This window comes from Sinocyclocheilus anshuiensis, unplaced genomic scaffold, assembly GCF_001515605.1.
Source record: "Sinocyclocheilus anshuiensis isolate Anshui unplaced genomic scaffold, SAMN03320099.WGS_v1.1 scaffold343, whole genome shotgun sequence".
In the NCBI taxonomy this organism is placed as follows: Eukaryota; Metazoa; Chordata; class Actinopteri; order Cypriniformes; family Cyprinidae; genus Sinocyclocheilus; species Sinocyclocheilus anshuiensis.
In genome coordinates, this window is record NW_015549598.1 from 485,963 (window position 1) to 505,906 (window position 19,944).

General features: G+C 37.5%; 2 protein-coding genes and 1 long non-coding RNA gene across 8 annotated transcripts in view; 1 reads left to right on the forward strand and 2 right to left on the reverse strand.

Annotated features, from left to right (window-relative positions):
- The window catches only part of LOC107658595 (rho-related GTP-binding protein RhoF-like), a 7,755-nt gene extending 1,888 nt beyond the window's left edge, over nucleotides 1–5,867 (reverse strand). The window contains exons 1-5 of the mRNA XM_016447201.1: nucleotides 5,857–5,867; nucleotides 3,021–3,342; nucleotides 2,610–2,697; nucleotides 746–855; nucleotides 264–398 (exon numbers count right to left, since the gene is read on the reverse strand). Coding sequence (XP_016302687.1) covers nucleotides 264–398; nucleotides 746–855; nucleotides 2,610–2,697; nucleotides 3,021–3,149 — 462 coding nt within the window. The 5' untranslated portion in view covers nucleotides 3,150–3,342; nucleotides 5,857–5,867. The remainder of the gene's footprint in view (nucleotides 1–263; nucleotides 399–745; nucleotides 856–2,609; nucleotides 2,698–3,020; nucleotides 3,343–5,856) is intronic.
- The window catches only part of LOC107658592 (histone-lysine N-methyltransferase SETD1B-A-like), a 24,089-nt gene continuing 8,365 nt past the window's right edge, over nucleotides 4,221–19,944 (forward strand). For 4 of the 6 annotated variants that reach the window (XM_016447194.1, XM_016447198.1, XM_016447199.1 and 1 more), the window contains exons 1-7: nucleotides 9,352–9,579; nucleotides 9,739–9,890; nucleotides 10,180–10,278; nucleotides 10,519–10,789; nucleotides 11,992–12,113; nucleotides 13,043–14,083; nucleotides 17,897–18,634. In XM_016447194.1, the coding sequence (XP_016302680.1) occupies nucleotides 9,519–9,579; nucleotides 9,739–9,890; nucleotides 10,180–10,278; nucleotides 10,519–10,789; nucleotides 11,992–12,113; nucleotides 13,043–14,083; nucleotides 17,897–18,634 (2,484 nt within the window). In that variant the 5' untranslated portion in view covers nucleotides 9,352–9,518. Of the gene's footprint in view, nucleotides 7,047–7,088; nucleotides 7,425–7,495; nucleotides 7,614–9,351; nucleotides 9,580–9,738; nucleotides 9,891–10,179; nucleotides 10,279–10,518; nucleotides 10,790–11,991; nucleotides 12,114–13,042; nucleotides 14,084–17,896; nucleotides 18,635–19,944 lie in introns of those variants that run through there. The other 2 variants (XM_016447196.1, XM_016447197.1) reach the window with 2 other exon arrangements.
- Nucleotides 7,938–8,723, reverse strand: LOC107658596 (uncharacterized). Its single transcript, XR_001630803.1, has 2 exons — nucleotides 8,289–8,723; nucleotides 7,938–8,060 (listed from the first exon to the last, which is right to left on the reverse strand). It is a non-coding gene; the product is annotated as an uncharacterized LOC107658596 (long non-coding RNA).

Consider the following 19,944-nt stretch of genomic DNA (forward strand, 5'->3'; position numbering starts at 1 on the left):
AGACAGACAGACAGACAGACAGTCAGACAGACAGACAGACAGACAGACAGATAGATAGATAGATAGAAAAAGTCACAGTTTCCACAAAAATATTAAGCAGCATGACTGTTTTCACATTGAATATATTTAATATATAGTAGCATTAAAAATAACAAACTTAACCCAATATGACTTGTATTTATGAGACTGAGGGCTTGTGATGTTCTTTATTTTGTAAGTCAAATGTCTGATGCCAGATGAATGAATGTAAATGTAAAGCCAACCTGGAGGTAGGTAATGGGCGCCAGATCTAAAGCTTTGAGCTTCCTCGTCTTCTCTTTGTCCTTTCGCAGGTCCGTCTTGCACCCTATCAAGACAATGGGGACGTCACGGCAGAAATGACGGACCTCTGGGTACCACTGTAGGGGAAGATGGAAAAAAAACGTTTAAAACTGAACTTCTTCTTTTATATAAATACTTTTTCTGGTCTTCCTTAATGCTGTAATGGTGTACTGTATCTATCTTTAGGCCATGAATGAACAGTTTGCTGTGTCTTTATTTAAACAGGGCTCAACACATTCCTCTGAACTGACACGACAGGAAGCTGCAAAGAAATACTGTTTGTTTTCAGAGGAGGTCCATCTGTAATCATCTACTGTTCAGGTCAAAGTGTATCAGCTCACAGTTGCTAACAAACAAAGTTAAAACAGACTTTCACCTGATGAACACTTCGGTTTCATACTCAACTGAAGGCAAATTATTTCACCTTTATCGTGACATTGTCGAACGACGTCGGATTGGTCACATCGTAGCAGATGAGAACAAGGTTTACTTCTTGATACGACAGAGGCCTCAAGCGGTCATAGTCCTCTTGGCCTGTCAATAAACAGATTAGAAGGAAATGACGTCATTTTAATCACACTGATACCTGAAAACAGCGCTGCATTATGTGGACTGTTTCTTTGGCGACGCTTCTAAACAAGTCATTGAAGCCGAGGAGGTGGAGACCTCTGACCATATACAGCATCTTCCTGTATGTCATATTTTATGAACAAAGTATTTTGACGAAAAACCGAGATGTGGTAGAAAACCACATCCTGGCTTCAACATCCTGTTCCTGAGACGCACAGAAGGTCCGTGCAGCAGTGTGGGTCTGATAAGCAGCTTGATTACTAAAGATGCAGTTCAGTTTAGACAAAAGAGACATTTCGAAGAATTTCTCATGGAGAAATTCAAGTTATATAGACATCAGGGGTTCACCGAGGTCAGTGACAGTAAATGAGTAAATGACGATTAAATCAATACGAGAACATTCCAAATAAGGTATAAAATGTCTGATGATCAGTGTGATTAATAAAAATAAAACTTCCTTTTTCTATGACAATATATTCACTGTAAAAATATAAAAATATATCCTAGTTCCTGAATGGAGAGTTCTGAAATGTTTGAACTATAAACAAACTAGAATATGACTAACTCAAATATCTCATTTTCAATCAATTTGAGGCTTCAAAACAACTATAACTGTTTTTTTTTCTGTAATAATATCTTCGTATATATATATATACATATAACAAAAAAAACTACTGTTTAAAAGTTTGGGGTCGGTAAGATTTTTTATCTTTTTGAAAAAAAGTATTTTATGGTCACCAAGGCTGCATTTGTTTAATCTAAAAATACATTAAAAACAGTAATATTTTGAAATATTATTATGATTTAAAATAAAAATTTTCTATTTGAATATATTTTAAAATGTAATTTATTCCTGTGATGCAAAGCTGAATTTTCAGCATCATTACTTCAGTGTCACATGAGCAGATGTCAAATGTTAAAAATAGTAGGGATGCTGAATATGTTTTTTTTGTGGAAGCCATAATACTTTGTTTTCAGGATTTTTTTTGATGAATAGAAAGTTCAAAAGAACAGAATTTATTTGAAAAATAAATATTTTATAACATTATAAATGTCTTTTCTCTTTTGATCAATTTAATGCATCCTTGCTGAATAAATACTCGCTCAAAAAATAAATCACACCGACCCTAAACTTTTGAACAGTAGTGTAAATGATAATCAAAGTATTACATTTAAATGATTAATTAATTCAATTATTACAATTTTTAAAAACATGCAGTATTCATCCACAAATGTAACAACTGCGTTACAAATTGAGTAGTGGATTTTAGCATGTTGCACCACATCCGCAAACAGATTCTGGCCCAATAAGCCACAGCTTAAAAACTGGGGTGATACTTAGAATATGAATATTTCACAATGGCTAACATGTCATTTATTTCACTGTAATATTCTGGAAGTAATTCATACAGTATGGTCTTAGATGTCAATGAATGAGGACAGAAATCTTGCACAAATTTTTTTTTTTGCAAAATAATTCAAAATGAAATTGAACACAATGCCAATTTTTTTTTTTTATTATTATTTAGATAATCATGCAATGATCAAAGTGTGTATGCGGCCTGACCTCAGAGATTACAGCTTAGAAAACTATTACTAATGGTTTCACACCCATTTCACTCAACATTCCTGCCTAAATTGTTAATCAATGAAGCATGTCACTGTAGAGAATGGGGTGTTTGGAATCTGAGGTGTGTGTGGCGTCTGTAGACACTTACCTGCTGTATCATAGAGATTCAGCTGAATGTCTTTCCCTCCATAGGATACAGTGGTGACATATTTGTCGAACACAGATGGAGCATATTTCTGTTGATTTTCAACATAAAATTAGACAAATACAGGCATACAATGGATGATGGTGCATAAAATTTCAGGTTTCTACAAGACACATTTGAAGTACAATCAAGGCGTTGGCAGAAACCAAAATTGCTGTCTGGGAGTGGAAAAACTGGCTGAGGATGTTGTGCAAATGACTCTTATACATTTTGCAATGTTTCCTTCTCTTAAAAATGGTTATTTCTGTAACTATCTTCACAACTAAAGTAAATCTGGTTTACTTACACACGCACAAAAACTAAAGCAAATTTGTACTTTGCCAACCTAAAACCCCTCATCATCTAAAAGCTTACCTCTGGGAAATCTCCTTTGGCGTACACCATAAGCAGAGATGTTTTCCCACAACCCCCATCTCCGACGATCACAATTTTGAGAGAGTCAGTCTGAGTGCCATTGCCGGCTACAGTGCCGTTCTGTGTCATGTCCTTTTGCGGGCCTCACCGGCCAAGTCAGTTCCTCCAGCAGGTGCCCAAGTGCACAGAAGTGTCAGGTAAATTCATTGGTGAGAGTGGCGGGTGAGTATAACGTGAGACTAACACTCTGCCAGGTCAGCATGCTGCTATCCGGTCCCAACTTCCTCCTCCTCTCGCCTTTTTTTCATTTCAAACCATGTGACTATGTTTTCAAGAACCCCTGATCAGAGCGTGTGACTGTAATTGAGGCTGTGTGACTCTTTTCTATACCAGTCTACACATGGTCTGCACCATCACTAGGCGGGGTACATGAAGGCACTCCCTCCAGCCGGTCAGGAGAGTTGACTTCCTAACTACATGTTCATTGAGACAGTCCTTTGAAAACTTTCTCACATTCTCCCATCTACAGAGGGTGGTGCGGGACAGGAGGTTGCTCTGAATGGTATGCTTAAGATGATATTACAAAAAACATCATTGCAGTGATTATTTTAGCAATTTGTTGATAATTAAGTGAATTATGTAAGAGTGTGACTTTGTTACTAATAACAATTACATAACTAAAAGTGTTATTAATTGTATTACTATTACACATGTTAGGCTATTTTAGTATCTTCACATGTTTTAGATATTTTGATTATAGTTTTTATTTTTGTATTTTCTGTTTTCATTACAATTTTATATTTGTAATTTTTGTTTTGTGTTTTTGTTATTTTTAATATTCCTATATAGTTTTTGTTAATATTTATTTTAGTTTTGGGTTAAGGCCATCAAGTCGAACCAAATGAAAATGTGAAATGTTGCCTCGCCAGCTGAAATAAAATAAAGTACATTTTTTATACTTTATTTTAATGTAGTTAATGTTTATTATATTTCAAGTAACAACAATTTTTTTATGGTTTTAGTTTTAGTATATGTTAGCTATAATAAACCTGCCCATTACAAAAAAAAGTAATAAAACGAAATAAATGTACAAATTATACTATTTAATTTTACTCTTTAGAGTTTTGTTATTAAAATTTTACTCTTTAATTTAAAATATGTTTGAATAATATTAAGTATTATTAAAAACATTAAAAAGAATGGAGTTACAATGTCAAATGCAAAATGATTCAAATTCCCACTTTAAAAAGATTTGCATATATTATTTTGAGATAAACCTATATGAGACCATTTTGAATCATGTTTTAGTAGCACATAAGTAAAGTAACGTAAGTTTATGGGCCCTGAATCCTTATACTTTATTTGTTACATTTTAAAAAATAATAATAATCATGGTCCTGGATACCAAATGGTCAAAATAGCATTGCAGTTGTGCTAAATGCACAATTCAGCAACAGCTATGATGCAATAAACACCTGATTGTGTGTGTGTGTGTGTTGTCATTATTAATTAATATTGTTTACAAATAAAGCTTTAAGTTCATGTCTCTTTATTTCCTTAATATTTTGTTGTTCTTAAATGACTTTGTCATAACTTTTTTTAAATTATGAATACAACATAAACACTATATAAATTAGCATACCAAGGACTGCATCTTCTAAAATGGCACTTAATCAGTCTGCTCAGTGACATTTCAATGAAAATGGATTGTCTTTAATATAAAACTAATTATATGAGAAGCCATGTAGTACCAGCAAAGGCCGTCGTTTAGCAAAGCAAAACCTCGTTCGAGTATAACAAACCTTTACTTCTTTTACCAATAGCCAATGGGTGTCAGTTATCGCATCCCCCACACCATCACAGCCAATGAGAAACTCGAAAAAGGTTGTTTTGCTCCTCTCATTCCTCAGTCACAGATAGGAGGCGTCGTATTACGACTGTCTCTGTCACAGAACTCTGAACATTTACTGGCTCCAAGCATGGCAACGGAGAGGAATTACTCAGATTAATTATAAAAACCCACCATGCTCTCCTAAAATCATTTATATGGATTGTTACGGTACATAAAAAAGCATCGTTAAGCTATTAATGAAGGACAAAAGCGGCCTACAGCAGCAGCGATAAACGGATATGCCCGTTCCCCGCCATATGGGCCCGTTTGGTTCGGTTATAAATCAGTTCACACAGCGAAATATAATAAAAATGTAGGCTAAATTAATCTTACAACAGAACGTCAGCTTCGTTTCGAGGAAACAGCTAATTAGGCGAAGATGAGGAAAAAAACTAAAATCTGTCAATAAATACAAGACGACATTAATGAATTTAAGAAGTTATATTTATTGCAATATAAAAATATTTAACATCTCTTTGTATATATACTTACCATATTGTTAAATATGTTACAATCCATCTTTATGTAAATAAGAAAAGAAAAAAAAGCTAAAGTGAAATGTTACAAAAAAATAATTGTCCATGGTGAGAAATGCAATTGCGCACCGTCGCCTGGATCTGTGGAGTGTTTCCTCAGATTTAATATGGAATATTAGATTGACGTTAAAAAAAAAAAAAGGAATATTACATGGAATTTACACGTTACTGTCATTAACCTTTTGTTGGCTAATTTAGATTTCAGACGTCTCCTAGTCTTCACAAAAATTACATGAAAATATACAAAGTAGCCTATCACACATAAAAGAGTGCCTCAAGAATGAACTTTTCAAGAATGTCCTTTCAAGAACTAAAAAGCTAACATAGGTTATATTATTAATGGCGAAGCTGAATGTCGAAATCTGTCGAGGATCCACTCCAGCTATCCAGAGCACAAATTAAGCTTTACGCACACGTCTGCATATCGGGTAACAAACAGAAAGACTTGATAACACTGGTGTCGACTGAGATCTCTGCACTTCTTTTCTGCCCTTCTATCCTCGCGTTAGAAACAGCTTGGGTTCTCAGGTTACGAAGATAAAGAGGATTTTCCTAATTAAACACACGAGTGCCATAAAATGGCCTCATGACCCACTTCAGCCTGCAGGAAACGATGTGGTCACGTCTTCAGTCCCTTTTTTCTGCAATATTCGCACATCAGTCCTACTTTAGACTATGGCAGAGAGACAAAATCGTATTGATGTGCATGCAATAACAAGCGTGAATCCTAAAAGCGAAAGTCTTGCGTTTCCTTGCGCAATAGCTACCATTCTCTGGTTGATGAATTGGAACTTGCGTCGCACACAAGAAGGGGAAAGTGAAAAAAAAAAACTACAAAATACAATGGTTGGGTTATAAATATGCCCGTTCTCTACACATTTTAGTATTGTGCAATAAGCTACATATACACAATTACAAAGCCATAAATTGTGCAAAACACGACAATCTGCATACCACATACCGGTATGTGTTGCAACAGTGTGATATATTCAGCAGAAGATCTGAGAAACCTAAGTAGTGCGCAATCCTGCATGCATCACGTCAAATGATCCTCTGTATGGCTGGCGAATAAACTGCACCGAATGTTCTCGAAAGGGGGACGAGAGAGAGCACAGAGGACTGGATATTCCCTTTGTACTTGCTGATTGAAATGCCACACAGTGTTTGAGAGTCTTTCTCCGACCTTAAATGGTTAGGTGGGTGCAGTCATATCCCGTGGCAAGCGTCCAAACTCAGATTACTGCTGGGTGTTTTTGTGCCACAGGGTTTCCAGCGCTTTGCGCAGCAGCGGCGTCGAGGGCGCGTTTTACGCACGAGATATTACTGCGAGTTTAGTGCAATATCCTCGCTTTTCAAACGGCGAGCCCCTCTGATCACATACATCTAGTCAGTTAGTGTTTGCAATGATTGCCACGTACAAAGGCAGAATCAGTTGAAAGAGCGACCGACAGCCTCGCCCATAAATGGCGCGGGCAGCAGCCTTTCTTCTCCACAATGATGTCCTTGTGAAGACGCCATGTTGAAAATGAGAACAACAGAGAAGCCATTAAACGACAGGCTATTTCTGAGGTCGCTTTGGACATGGGTCAGCAATGAGAGGTGTCTATAACAATTATTATTATTTTTTTTTACACCTTTATCTGTTTATTTTTTTTGACAATTATAATCAATCCCAATAGGAAAAACAATACTTGTATTTTTAAAAATATGAATTTTAAAGATAAATATGATTTTATTATAACCTGTTAAAACAATGGCAGAATATTCCCCAAGTCATTATCATCAAAAAAAGGTCGTATGAACTATTACCTTCGGAAAGAAAAAGGAATTTTTATGTCTTCTGAATGATGAAGAGCGAGTTAATCTCTCGTCATTCTGTCTTCAGGAAGAGCACGAGAGGGATTGTTTGCATATTTCAATATCTAAAAGTGCCTCAAGATTTCCAGCAGCTCCACTCGTTGGAGACTGCGCAGATAGGTGTGTTAAATGGTGAATTATGTCGAAAAACGACGGCAGAAAAATGGTTATTGTCGTTTTCTTCCTTTTAGGCGTTGCAACCCAACCCCCTCTTTAAAGCCAGTGTTAAAGGATCCGAAGATGGGAATGAAAACGTCCCTGTTTCTTCATCGTTTAGGCCTGATAGAATTATTTCAACAAAATGTTAAGGTAAATATCTCTGTTAGTGTTTTAATAATTATTTATGTTTAGAGTGATATTTATACTTTACCTCTAGCATGAACTGTACGCTGTGACACTAATAGTGGTATGAAATTACCAAAGTGTGCCCTTGGCGCAAGGTCAGATATATAGTGAGTGTTCACTTACTGAAAATACCAATTGACAAAAGGGATTTCCATTCCATTGTAGAAATCAGGAATACGCTATTCCCAATATAAACGTCATGAAAGAAAAGTGAATTCCACATTTCTTTAAACATCATTTTACTTTTAAAAATGTGTTTTGATAATAGTACTGTAGGGTTTAAAAAAAAAAAAAAGTGAGGCAAAACCAGGATGAGCATTAAAACAACCACAAACCCCATCAATCATACCTGTGATTCAGCATTTTTGTAAAAGGCCAATCGTCCTTTTTCTCTATGGCCTGCCTTGTTTACTGAAATGTGAGAAGCAATCAATTTAAATATATTTTAAAGATATTACAAAAAAAAGAACAGCATGCAACTGAATGTTCTGAAGACAAAGCTTTGCTCAAAACTAATGACACGTAGGGAGCACTAAAAAGAAATAAAAATTCAGCCAGTTTACATCAAATGCCTGTTTAATTAGCAATAAAACATTTATTCTGCAGCTAAATAAGCAAAGACAATGAAGATAAACTTACTTATTGATTAATGCTTGGCCCTGAACAAGGCAGGGCCTTAAAAGCAGTTGGTAATTTTCATGTGTTTTTTTTTGTCTCTGTCTCAATCTTTTTAGTCTAGTTTGTTATAATATAATCAAATGCAAAATGTTTATTCAGTAGCATTTTACTAAAGAATAAAATGCTGTTATATGGGTGTGCCATGACCTATTTTGCTGGGACAAAGATGGTTTCCAGGAAGAGAAAAAAAAGTTTAAAAATGTCAAAGGGATATCATCCAACATTTCATCTTCCTTCTTCTCAGATCCTGTAAACAGAAACACTGTATGTATTAAATAGTCCATAAAAGGCTGATGAAATCAAGATTTAGATCCCTTTAGGAACAAAGGAAACCCATTTTGGCCATTGAGTTCCAATGTAGGAGAAAATGGCTGCGCCTGCATTCAGCCTTCTTTCTGCTCTCTGTAGGAAGAACTGAAGGCTGTGCTTCTAATAGCTGAATCTACCATGGTGCTTCAATCTGATTGGCCAGAGAGGGAACTGCTGTTAACCAGCCAATTGCCCAAGCACCGCAGAATATCAAACAATGTTGGGAATGGTGGAATTGAGAAATGTATCACAACTAGTGTTAGTACAAAACATTAGACGTTTAAACACAAAAATCACCACTTTTATTTTTTTGTTTACATAAGGTGGACCCTCGTGAAAGTTCATTTTACTGACACTTTCTGAATGCAAGACAAAAAAAATATTCAGGAATAAATGTTTAAATTAAAACAGAAACGCAGAACGTTTCTAAACCAAATCATTTGGGCTTTCGGCGCGTGTCCCAATTCAGTTTTAACAACCTTCCCCAGCGTTGCTCCTCCATGTCCATCTTGTATTTAACGTCCATGTAAAGCTATCGTGCAGATTCAACGCGTTCGAAACGTTGGTTTTCTGCTCGAAATTCAAGATATGTTCACTTCCTACTCGTTTATCGCACATAACCAGACTTGTACGTGTTTTTGACGGTCACACAAAATTCTGCTTTAGCGTAACAATTAAAAACAATAAATCGAAAGTGCGTGTCGAATGTGCCGGAAGGTTGCGATAGTGGTGTGTTGTGGGAGAGACAGAAACCCCAGACTAGAGGCACACAATATGTGTTGGCTCGCAAAAAGGAGGCAGTATCTTTAAAATCATGTAATGTGATCGGCGAAAGGTTCAAGATCTAGCCGTTTTATATACAACTACTCGATCGGGCACAAAATGTCCAGACCTGGAGAAAGAAATAAGCTAAATGAAGATCACGGTAGAAGACAGAGTTCAAGTAAGCTTTCTCTTTTTTTTTCTTCCTCTGTAATGTCTGTTTCGGGCACCGCTTCAAACCCCCCCATTTTCTACAATGTACTGTTTTGTGTGCAAAAATCAACCTTTGCCATGTCAGGATTATGAAGCGTACTTTCTGTTTTTGTCATCTCGTCGTTAGGTTTGGCGAACGGAATGGAGAACAGCCATCCTATCTGCAGTTCGGGAGAGAGACGAAGTCATTGGAGAAGTTACAAGTTGATTATTGACCCAGCGTTGAAAAAGGGATCGCACAAAGTGTATCGCTACGATGGACAGAACTTCAGCGTGCCGGTGAGCGAAACGAGCCGTTACAACGGCCAGAACCGGACTCATCGACCCGCGTATCGAGTGGATATAACACACTCGCGTTGTAAACACCTGACACAGCACATCAAAGAGTTTCACCGTTGTTAAACTTTCACGACTGACCACTCGTTTGAAAACTAAACTAGTGAGAGACGAGCTCTCGTTGTACCGCATCAGTTCTGGTGACAGTGACATGCCCGGGTTGAGTGTGCTGGCTGTGTAAAGTACACTCCCTCGCGTAAAGTGTTTATAAATGTGCTTGTTTTGTTTGCAGAACCCCGGAATGCCACCCGTGGACATCGTCCGAGACCCGAGAATCGGTCGTCTGTGGACTAAGTACAAGGAGACTGATCTCCCAGTTCCTAAATTTAAGGTAGTTCAGTCACACCCCCTTGACACATGTGCAGGACGTTTGACGTTCACACAACGCTTCATATACATCTAACGTATTGCTTGCTTTTGAATTCAAAAACAAGTGATTTAACGTTCTGTTTTCAGCTATACTAGAGGCACGTGCAAACAGTTCAAACAGGGCAGCAGATAACGGTCGGTCCGTTTTGAAGTAACGTCAAACAAACGTTCTGTTTCAAAGAATCGTTTCGCTTTTCCTCAGATCGATGAGTGTTACATCGGTCGCGTGCCCCCGAAGGAGGTCACGTTCGCCAAGCTCAACGACAACGTCAGAGAGGGATTCCTCACCGACATGTGCAAGAAGTTCGGCGAAATCGAGGAGGTGGAAATACTGTACAATCCGAAGAACAAAAAACATCTCGGAATTGCTAAAGTTGTATTCGGGACAGTCAAGGCGGCGAAGGATGCTGTCCAGAACTTGAACAACACGTCTGTCATGGGCAACATCATCCACGTGGAGTTGGACCCTAAAGGTAAGGATGAATTATGTGTTAAAATACTAAACTGGACATTTATAGCTTTAATATTAAATGAGGAATGTCGTCTGACCGAGTTACACTAAAATACCGCATGTGTTTGTATATTTGAATAGATTGTTTGTGACATGAAGTCACGTGCGAAAATGTATGTTGGTTGCTTGGTAACCACTAAACGACAAGTCATAGGATGAGGGATTAACTGATGTGTTTGCTTTGACGTTTTCCGTGAAACTGAAGCATTTTAACTATTAGTTAGATATTTAGCTATAGTTTAAAGCAAAATTGTTTGACCTCTAAAATATGTTTGCAGGTATTGAGATGAAAAATGTATGTTTAAAAATATAGGAGGTGGTTAACCACGACTAAAGCGTAATTGTTGTACAAATTAAAATATTGGTAATGTTAAACCCTTAAGTTAGACTATTTATTGAAGGACAAGCACACTAAACCGTCATTAACCTTTGTAAAAGTGAGATCCTCAAGGCAGGATGACAGCTGTAGTGGGTCTCCCCTCTCTTAAAGAGACAGTACCGTTTCATCTGTTCTCGTCAGTGACTTGAATGCAAAGCGCATGAATTTCATGCATTATACTGTCATTTTCTTATTTGAGGTGTATATATAGATGATGTTTATGTATATAATATTATATATATATATATAGATGTTAAAATATGTTTCACAATTTTAACATACAAAATGTAACATTTTACACTTGACTTGTTTTAGTAACTTTATTTTCATGTGAGATTACTTGCCAATAGTATTTGGCCAAAGCACATTTCTATTAATATTGACACTGAAATTATTTTTTTCTGTTATGTTTTTGTGACAACAACTAAAACATAATATAAACAACTCAATGAATCATCAATATCTGGGAAAATGACTTCTGGGAATATCTGGGAAAATTTTTATTGTCTTCTTGCATTATTGACACTATTTTCCTGTTTGACACTGTATAGCTGCTTTGACACAATCAGTATTGTATAAAGCGCTATACAAATAAAGGTGATTTGACAAATGAAAATGTAACAAATTGAAATGGAAAATTTATGTTGGACAATATAAGACCTTTCTTTCTTAGATTGTAATGCAACAAATAGTTATAACATGAGTACTTCGCTTTGATGTAGCCCACATTGTGTTTCATTAATCATGTTCACCAAAGAATTGTGTGTTCTCATCCATCTGTTCAGGTGAAAATCGCCTAAGGTACTTCCAGCGTCTGATCAATGGAAGTTATACTCCGCTCACTCTTCCAGTTGGTGGTGAAGAGGCCTGTGAAGTTTCTCCACGCAGCTTGGCTGAAGCCCTGCTGGTAAAAACTAAACCAGATTATGCCATTACATGTGACATTAATTAAAGAAAGAATCCGAACGCTTAAGATTGTACTACAAAACAGAAAGTTAAAAGACAGTTCTTTTTACAGCTGCATGAAGAGAGCCATTATCAAAGTAGCTTTGGGCAGCTGGATTCATTTTATCAGATTGGTTTGTTCAGACTGGTTCTCAAACAATTAAATGATTCAGAACAAAAACAAAAGTTTATTTATTTATTTATATATATTTTTTTTACTACAAATGCTCATATTATGTATTTCTGAACATCATAGTTTATTACTCCGTAGGACAAATTAATGATTTAAAATTTAAATTGATTTAAGATGAATTGTAGTTTTTCCTCATCTGTTGAATAGAGGGAAACTCTGCACATAAAAGTTACTCTAATTTTTTCTGTATTTTTTTTATTTATTCAATAACTTGTATGATTAATAATGTAATGTGGAGTATTGAGATTTTTTTTTTTTTATCATGACAAGTAAATGCATTTAAATGTCTGAATCTATTAGTTAACACATAATTTTAGTACAAAAGGTATTTTACATCAGCACACTGTATAACATGCTGTCTCTCCAGCAGAAACATCTTTATCTCTAATCCAGTTTATCAGTTCAGCAGGTGGTTAAATGGACACAGACTGAAATGCACATAATAACCGCTACCAGCAGAGAGCTGCACGCTATTACAACATGCACTTTGAACGGTCCCCCCTCAGTTATGGCCATTATCACACAGTGAAGCCATTTGAAAACAGAGTGCCGTTAACTAATGTTTATACAATGTATTTGATTAGTGTGTTGATTGTTAATGCCATTAGAAAAGGCCAAACAAGTGATTTTGTTTACAGAAAGTTTGCATTGTGATATTCGGAAATGTGTTTAAGTTGGTTGTGATTTTGTGTCCACAGCCCTTGCGAAGACTGTCCGAAGGCAGTTCTTCTGCAGTCGGAGGCACGGCCACACCGGGCGGCACCAACACGCCCATGTCCCTGGATACGGCCTACTCCAGCCTAAGGCAGGATACGCCCCAGTCCCAGGGTACCCCGCACACCCCGCGCCCATCAGGCACCCCGTTCTCTCAGGACTCCAGCTACTCCAGCAGGCAAGGCACTCCGGCGTTCCAGTCGAACCGTGCTGAATCCTCGGGAGGCTACAAGTCGAGACGGCATGAAACCAAATTCCAGGATGCCTACAACCGAAGACCGGAGAGGCATTATGTCCACGGCACAGGAGGAGGGGTGCATCGTGGTAACGCAGAGCAACCGGCCAGTTTTAAGCAACATCAGCCCCCGGAGCCGCCGTCACCTGCTTTTGCGCACACGCCTCCACCACCAGCCAATGCAAATTTCAAGAATGCTTTCTCTCCTTATCAACCTCCAATTCCCCCATTGTACCCTCACACAGAGCCCTCCTTCCACCAGCCTGTACAACGGGAAGTGGATTATAGGAGACCGCCTCAAGCCCCGCCTCCCCCGAGTACTGAGTTCATGCCCGTGATAGACAGGCCTGCAACGCCACCAATCCCCGAGCCGCCGCCCCCCGCACCAGAAACCCAACCAGCCACACCTCCCCCCTCCACACCGGAGCTCTGCCCGTCACTGGGCACCCCGACTCAGGACTCCGAGCGCAACAGCTTGGACTCGCGCATAGAAATGCTTCTGAAGCCCTTCCTGACTGAACGCGGAGACTCGGACGCTGAGGTGCGCATGGACGGGAGTCCGATTTCTTCGTCGTCCTCTCAGCTCTCCCCCATTCCGCCCCAGCGGTCCTCGCGCCCTTCAAGCACCGGCCTGGAGGACATCAGCCCAACGCCACTTCCCGATTCGGACGATGACGAACCTATTCTTGGTACTGCTTCCCAGTTAGCAAACTCTAGGGCCATGTCGCCCTCCATGCACAATAAAAGCGGGGCAGGAGAACCACGGACGCCCATTGACAAAATGGACACGGTAAGACCTGAGATATGATCTCTCTTTCCTGAACTTTACTGTCAAGTCACATTTGTTTATATAGTGTAGGGGTGGGCGATATGGCAAAAATATCATATCACGATTTTTTTTTTTTAAATGTTGGCTTTACTATTTTGCAAGTTGTCTGAGCATTACAACCAAACTAATTTCCCTATTATAAAGACAAAGCATTTCAAGGTAACAAAATATAAAACAGAATGGCAGATTTTTTGACTAAGGTGCGCGAAGATAAAAATCTTTCATTATTTTATCTGCTATTAAAAAAGAACAAAGATACACATTACAAATATACAAATAAAACAGTGCTTTATTTTTAGGTACAATATTCAGCAGGAGCATTCAAGAAATGTAATGAACAAATATAAAATTAAACGCTATATAGATGTATTATTATTATTATTATTATTATTATTAAAGCAAAGCAACTGTATTAAAGTTCTTCGGTCAAGAGTAGTGAGTGATTTTTCTCTTTGTGTTTTGTTGTTTTATTAATAAAGGAATAGTTCACCCAAAAATAAAAATTCTGTCATCTGTCTGTCAGTTCTGTCATAGTGTTTTATTTTTATACCATCATTTACTCACTCAAAAGTTGTTTTAAACCTGAATGAGTTTCTTTCTTCTGCTGAACATAAATGTTATTTTGAAGAACGTGAAAAAACAGAGCTGCTGGTCCACAGTGACTTTCATAGTATTTTTCCTACTATCAAATTTAATGGGGACCAACAACTGTTTGGTTACCCACGTTTTTCAAAATATATTTTTTTGTGTTCAGCACAATAAAGAAATAAATACAGTTTTGGCACAACATGTGAGTGAGTAAATAACAACAGAAATTAAATTTTAGGCTGAACCATCCCTTTAATGACAGTCGGCAGCATGTTTAGTACTGTCCCTAGAAGACCTGCACGCATCTAATATACAGGCACGTATCCGACTTTCTCCCAACTGTTTACTTTCATTTTAGACATAACCAACTTAGTCTATATGTAAACCTTGTGTGTTTTGACAGTATTAGCGCAAAAGCTAACTTAACCCAGTAATCAGGAGCTGTTTGACATGATGTTTAGTGCGCGTGCTTCGGCTGTACCCCCTCAGAAAAAGTGCACGTCAGAACAGCGTGTGAATGAAATGTTTAACGGCTCTAAAGCAGATGCAAATAATGTACTTTTGTGACTGTGAATAAGTGCAGCGTCCTGTAAGAGTAACTCTATCGCTGAGTTAACACTGATGTGAATGTATGTCGCGTTGTACAGTATCTTGAGACGGAGGCGCCAGAACTGCAGGTGATAGAATACGCACTATAGCACGATACTATGGTATTTCTTCAAAAGCAGATTGTGGAGATATTTTTATCATCCACGATCAAAAATCGTCATATCGCACACCCCTAATATAGTGCTTTATAAAATACAGATTGTTTCAAAGAAGCTACACAATAATAAAACAGAAAGTAAGAGTATAAATGTTGCAAAGTTCTTTATATACAAATTTAGCACCTCTAAAAACACAATAGTGTCATTATTCAGTTTAATTTAGTTCAGTGTTGATTCAGTTTAGTTCATTTTACAGCTGCACAAACAGTTCTTTTGAAATATCCCCTTTTTGAAGTATTGATTCAGTTTGTTCAGATGGAATGAACTGATTTGTAGGCCTCAATGATTCAGTTATTTAGTTTTTGAAATTAATTAATATATTTTTGAAGCAAAATGTTCTGCTTACTTGTTCAATGAAATGCGGCTGTGTTTTTGACTTGCAAAAATAAATCATGTTGTCTGATATTTTACCATAGTATTTATAAATACAGTGACTTTTTTTTAAAGATGTTGCCTTCTAAATTTCTTTAGTGTAGTTTGCTACTATTGGCTATCAGTTCATAGTGTATCTAACTTCTCAAAGGCTTCTGATGTGGTGTTAAATATGATATTATGAGTTGTTGTATGGAGGGTTGCAGGACCCAGGAGGAATGTAAGAGGCAACCGCACTCATCTTCCTTTAAGGAGGCCCTCTACTTTCCCTTTTGTTTCACATTTTAGCAGTAGAAGAAATTGTGCAATCTGGCTGCCGAAACATGTTTTAGCATTTTTTTTTCCTTCAAAATATCCAAGCATGTTTTTTTTTTCTTAATTTCATTTAGATCTCCGTATGCTTTGTGGGGCTTGTTTAAACCCATAGGTCTAGCCAGGAGACTTCTTGGCATCACTGGTCATTTCCTTGTGTGCTTGAGATTTTGCAACTCAACTGTTTGTAACATTTCAGCAGCATGTTGAAAAATAGAAAGTTTAGCCTGGTAGTTTAAGAGTTTAAGTGCTACATGTTAATCTGTAAAAAAACAGGCTAAGCATTGCGTTCCATAGAAAATCCAAGAATATTGGGGGTCTGCAGAAAGGACATACGTGATCAGTGCATAATGAGGCTCTCTCTTGTAAATTAACTTGTTTGCATTACAGCCTCCAGCTCTGTATGGCAAACCCAATGAAATATTATCCTACTGTGGATAGACTTGTGCCGGTATTCGGTAATGTGATATATCACGGTAATGACTATGCACGATATTGTTATCATGGGCTCTTCTAAATACCGTGAATAATTATATATTACAAGTTATTCAGAATTTTGAATGCATTTAAGAATACTTTTCCCATCAACTGGTCAAAATGCACAACACCGCTGTATGCTGTGTGAAAGCTGTATGCTGTGTGAAAGACGCATCTCTTTCACTTCCTCTTACACGTAGTTCAAGACGAGAAACAATGAACAGCCGTTAGCTCACTTTTGTGCTTTATTTCCTGCTTGAAAGCTGGACCATCAGGAAAGTGCTGTTCTTATTGAATCTCCAAAACCATAGTTCAACAAGAGCTGTGTCATATGTGAAAGTGTTTGGGTTCCTACATTCAAGCATCTTACAATGATTGTTTCAAGAGAATATTATTACTGTTGTTTAGGGTTAGTGATTTAAGGAGACTAAAAATAAAAATTTGATGCATAACTAGTCCTGTGTCATTTGTGCTGTGAACAAGTCATGCAGTTTATTGAGAAGAGGTATGATAAGACTTTTCTAGGTGATCTGATTTATTGAAAAGGGGTCCACACGCACTGGCAAATTTTGCACGCTAGTTTTAAGATCTTTAAACAATTAATTCATTATTAGAAAACAAACATCTTAAGTAGTGCTACATTTGCTTTATTTTTAAAAAATGTTGTGTTTGTCACAGTGTTGTAACTATTAAAATTAGTAAATTACTGAAATAAAGCTGAAGTAAATAAAAAACTGTAATATTAGATGACAAACCTAAACTTAAAATAACATAAATGAAAATTAGAAATGTTGCCTTTGCAACTAAATGAAATAAATGTTCTTTTACAAAAACTAAAACTGAAATCATTAAAGATAATAAATGATATTGAAATAAATAAAATGATAAAAGCATTTAACAAAATGACCAAAACTAAAAATTTGAAAAATAAACTGAAAATATAAAAATAAAAGCTAATTAAAAATATTAATAAATATGTAAATAATACTAAAATAACACTTACTTGTAACTTAATTGATCAAATACTCAATATTATGCTCACTAAGAGCAATAGAACTTCATTAGAACTTTATGTCTAGATTAAGTTAAAAAGGGGGGGAAAAAATAAGAAATTGATCTGTTCGTTGTTACACAAGGCCAAAGGCAATACAGGCCAATAGATAGTGTTTATCTCTGCGTTTGCTTTGTAAGTGACTAGTTTGTGCTCTAATGCAACAGATGTTTGCTATTTTATTTATTTATTTATTTTTTAACACAGGGCCATCAGTCATCAGGTGAAGACATGGAGATTTCCGATGATGAGATGCCTGGCACACCGATTGCTAGTGGGGATTGTGAAAGCATTGTGGTCAACTCTGCGATGTCTCCAATGCAGACCATTCCCATGCACCCGCCAGGGTTCCCCCCACTGCCTCCTCCACAGGCTGGCTTCCCCCTGCCGCCACCTCCTCTTCCAACCGTACCGCACCTGGCTGGCCCACCTGGCGTGGCCCCCCATCCAATGCTACATGCGTTGCACCCTTATCCCCCTGGCTTGATGCCCATTATGCAGATGGACCTGATGAGCTCCTTACCACAGTGGGGAAGCATTCACATGTCCTTCCAGATGCAGACTCAGATGTTAAGTCGCATGGCGCAGAGCCAGCGGCCGTACCCTTACCCTCACTTCATCAGCGGGGCTGCTGCGAGCGCTGCTGCCATGCAGTTTGGGGGCCCGTATCCGCCTTTGTCTATGGTTGGTGCGCCTGCAAGCACTGTGGGTCAGGGGCAGCCCTGGCACCTACCCAACATGCCCAAGTTCAACCCTGCTGTTCCCCCTCCAGGCTATGAGCCCCAGAAGGAAGACCCACACAAAGCCACTGTGGATGCAGTGCTTATGCTTATTGTCAAGGAGCTGAAGTCCATTATGAAAAGAGATCTCAACCGCAAGATGGTGGAGGTGGTGGCCTTCAGGGCATTTGATGAGTGGTGGGACAAACAGGAGCGTTCGGCTAAGGTAAGCGCCATTCTACAAACCCAGGCCTGTTTTAAATGTTACATGATACTCGTTGCTGAATATGTAAATACTTCTCGAAATGAATAATAACAAATGCAGCAAATTTGCTTTTCAAGCTATTTAAGTCGTGCCAGATACAAAATCACTGTCAAGTTGATAGGTAACTTTCATAAATATAATTTCCCTTTAAATGGCTTCTTGTTCAACACTCCAAATAGAGTACATCATGGTACATTCATCCTAAATGATTCTGAACTACACTGACATAATGCAAAATGAAGTGCGGCAAACCCAACTCTGATTCAAGAATGTTATTAGTGTCATGTCTGTGTTTGATCCAAACAGTGTTTTAGCTTTCAATAATAATGCTGTTCCAAAATGTTAATTTAAACTTTTAAATACCCAGTTATTACATTTATTCTGACAAGCAAATATTTTTAATAATATGATAATTGTATCAAGTCAATACAATAATATTATTACATTTCCTAAAACCTTCCTGGGATGGGTTGATAAATTGATATTTAATCTGTTGGTCTTTTGGAGCGGATAGTAGTAGACAAACTTGGACAGCTTAAAATTATCCCTAACTTATGTTATCTTACTCTAAATTAAATGTTAGCTGATTCCAGACCTGAATGTTCCAAAGAATTTTGGAACAATTCGTCAAAAAGAAAACCCCAGTGTATTAACCTGAGGTCATGTAATTATACTAACAGAATTATCTGCAGAGGTGTGACCAAGTCGTTGTTTTGCAAGTCACAAGTAAGTCTCGAGTCTTTGCATTCAATTCTCGAGTCAAGTCCCGAGTCAAGACAGACAAATCCCAAGTCAAGTCCCGAATCAAGACAGACAAGTCCAAGTCGAGTTGCAAGTCCTCAACTTTAAGATTCAAGTCTTAAACAAGTCATAAGTGCTCTTTGCCCAAATTAGTGTCTCAGAATTAATTACCATATCAAATGTATAGTAATTTATATCAGGAAGGCAGGTAGAATATGTTTGACATAGTTCAATTTCATGTGAGATGGGTGCCCTTAGTAAAACTACTCAAGTTCAGTTTAGGGATTGTGCCAAAATAGGACAAGCAGTGAAAAAAAAAAAAAACGATTTTAGTAGTAACAGAATAGCTAAAACAACAGAATTTCATAGAAATACAGCTGCAACATACTTTGCATGTGTGCTTAAGAATATATGCTTCTGGTGTTATATCTAAGCCAATGAGCCATTATTTGGAACCTCAATGAAATAGATTTAAAAACATGTGAGCGGAAACGCAGAAAGAACTGCTTTGAAAGAACTAGAAGAAATAA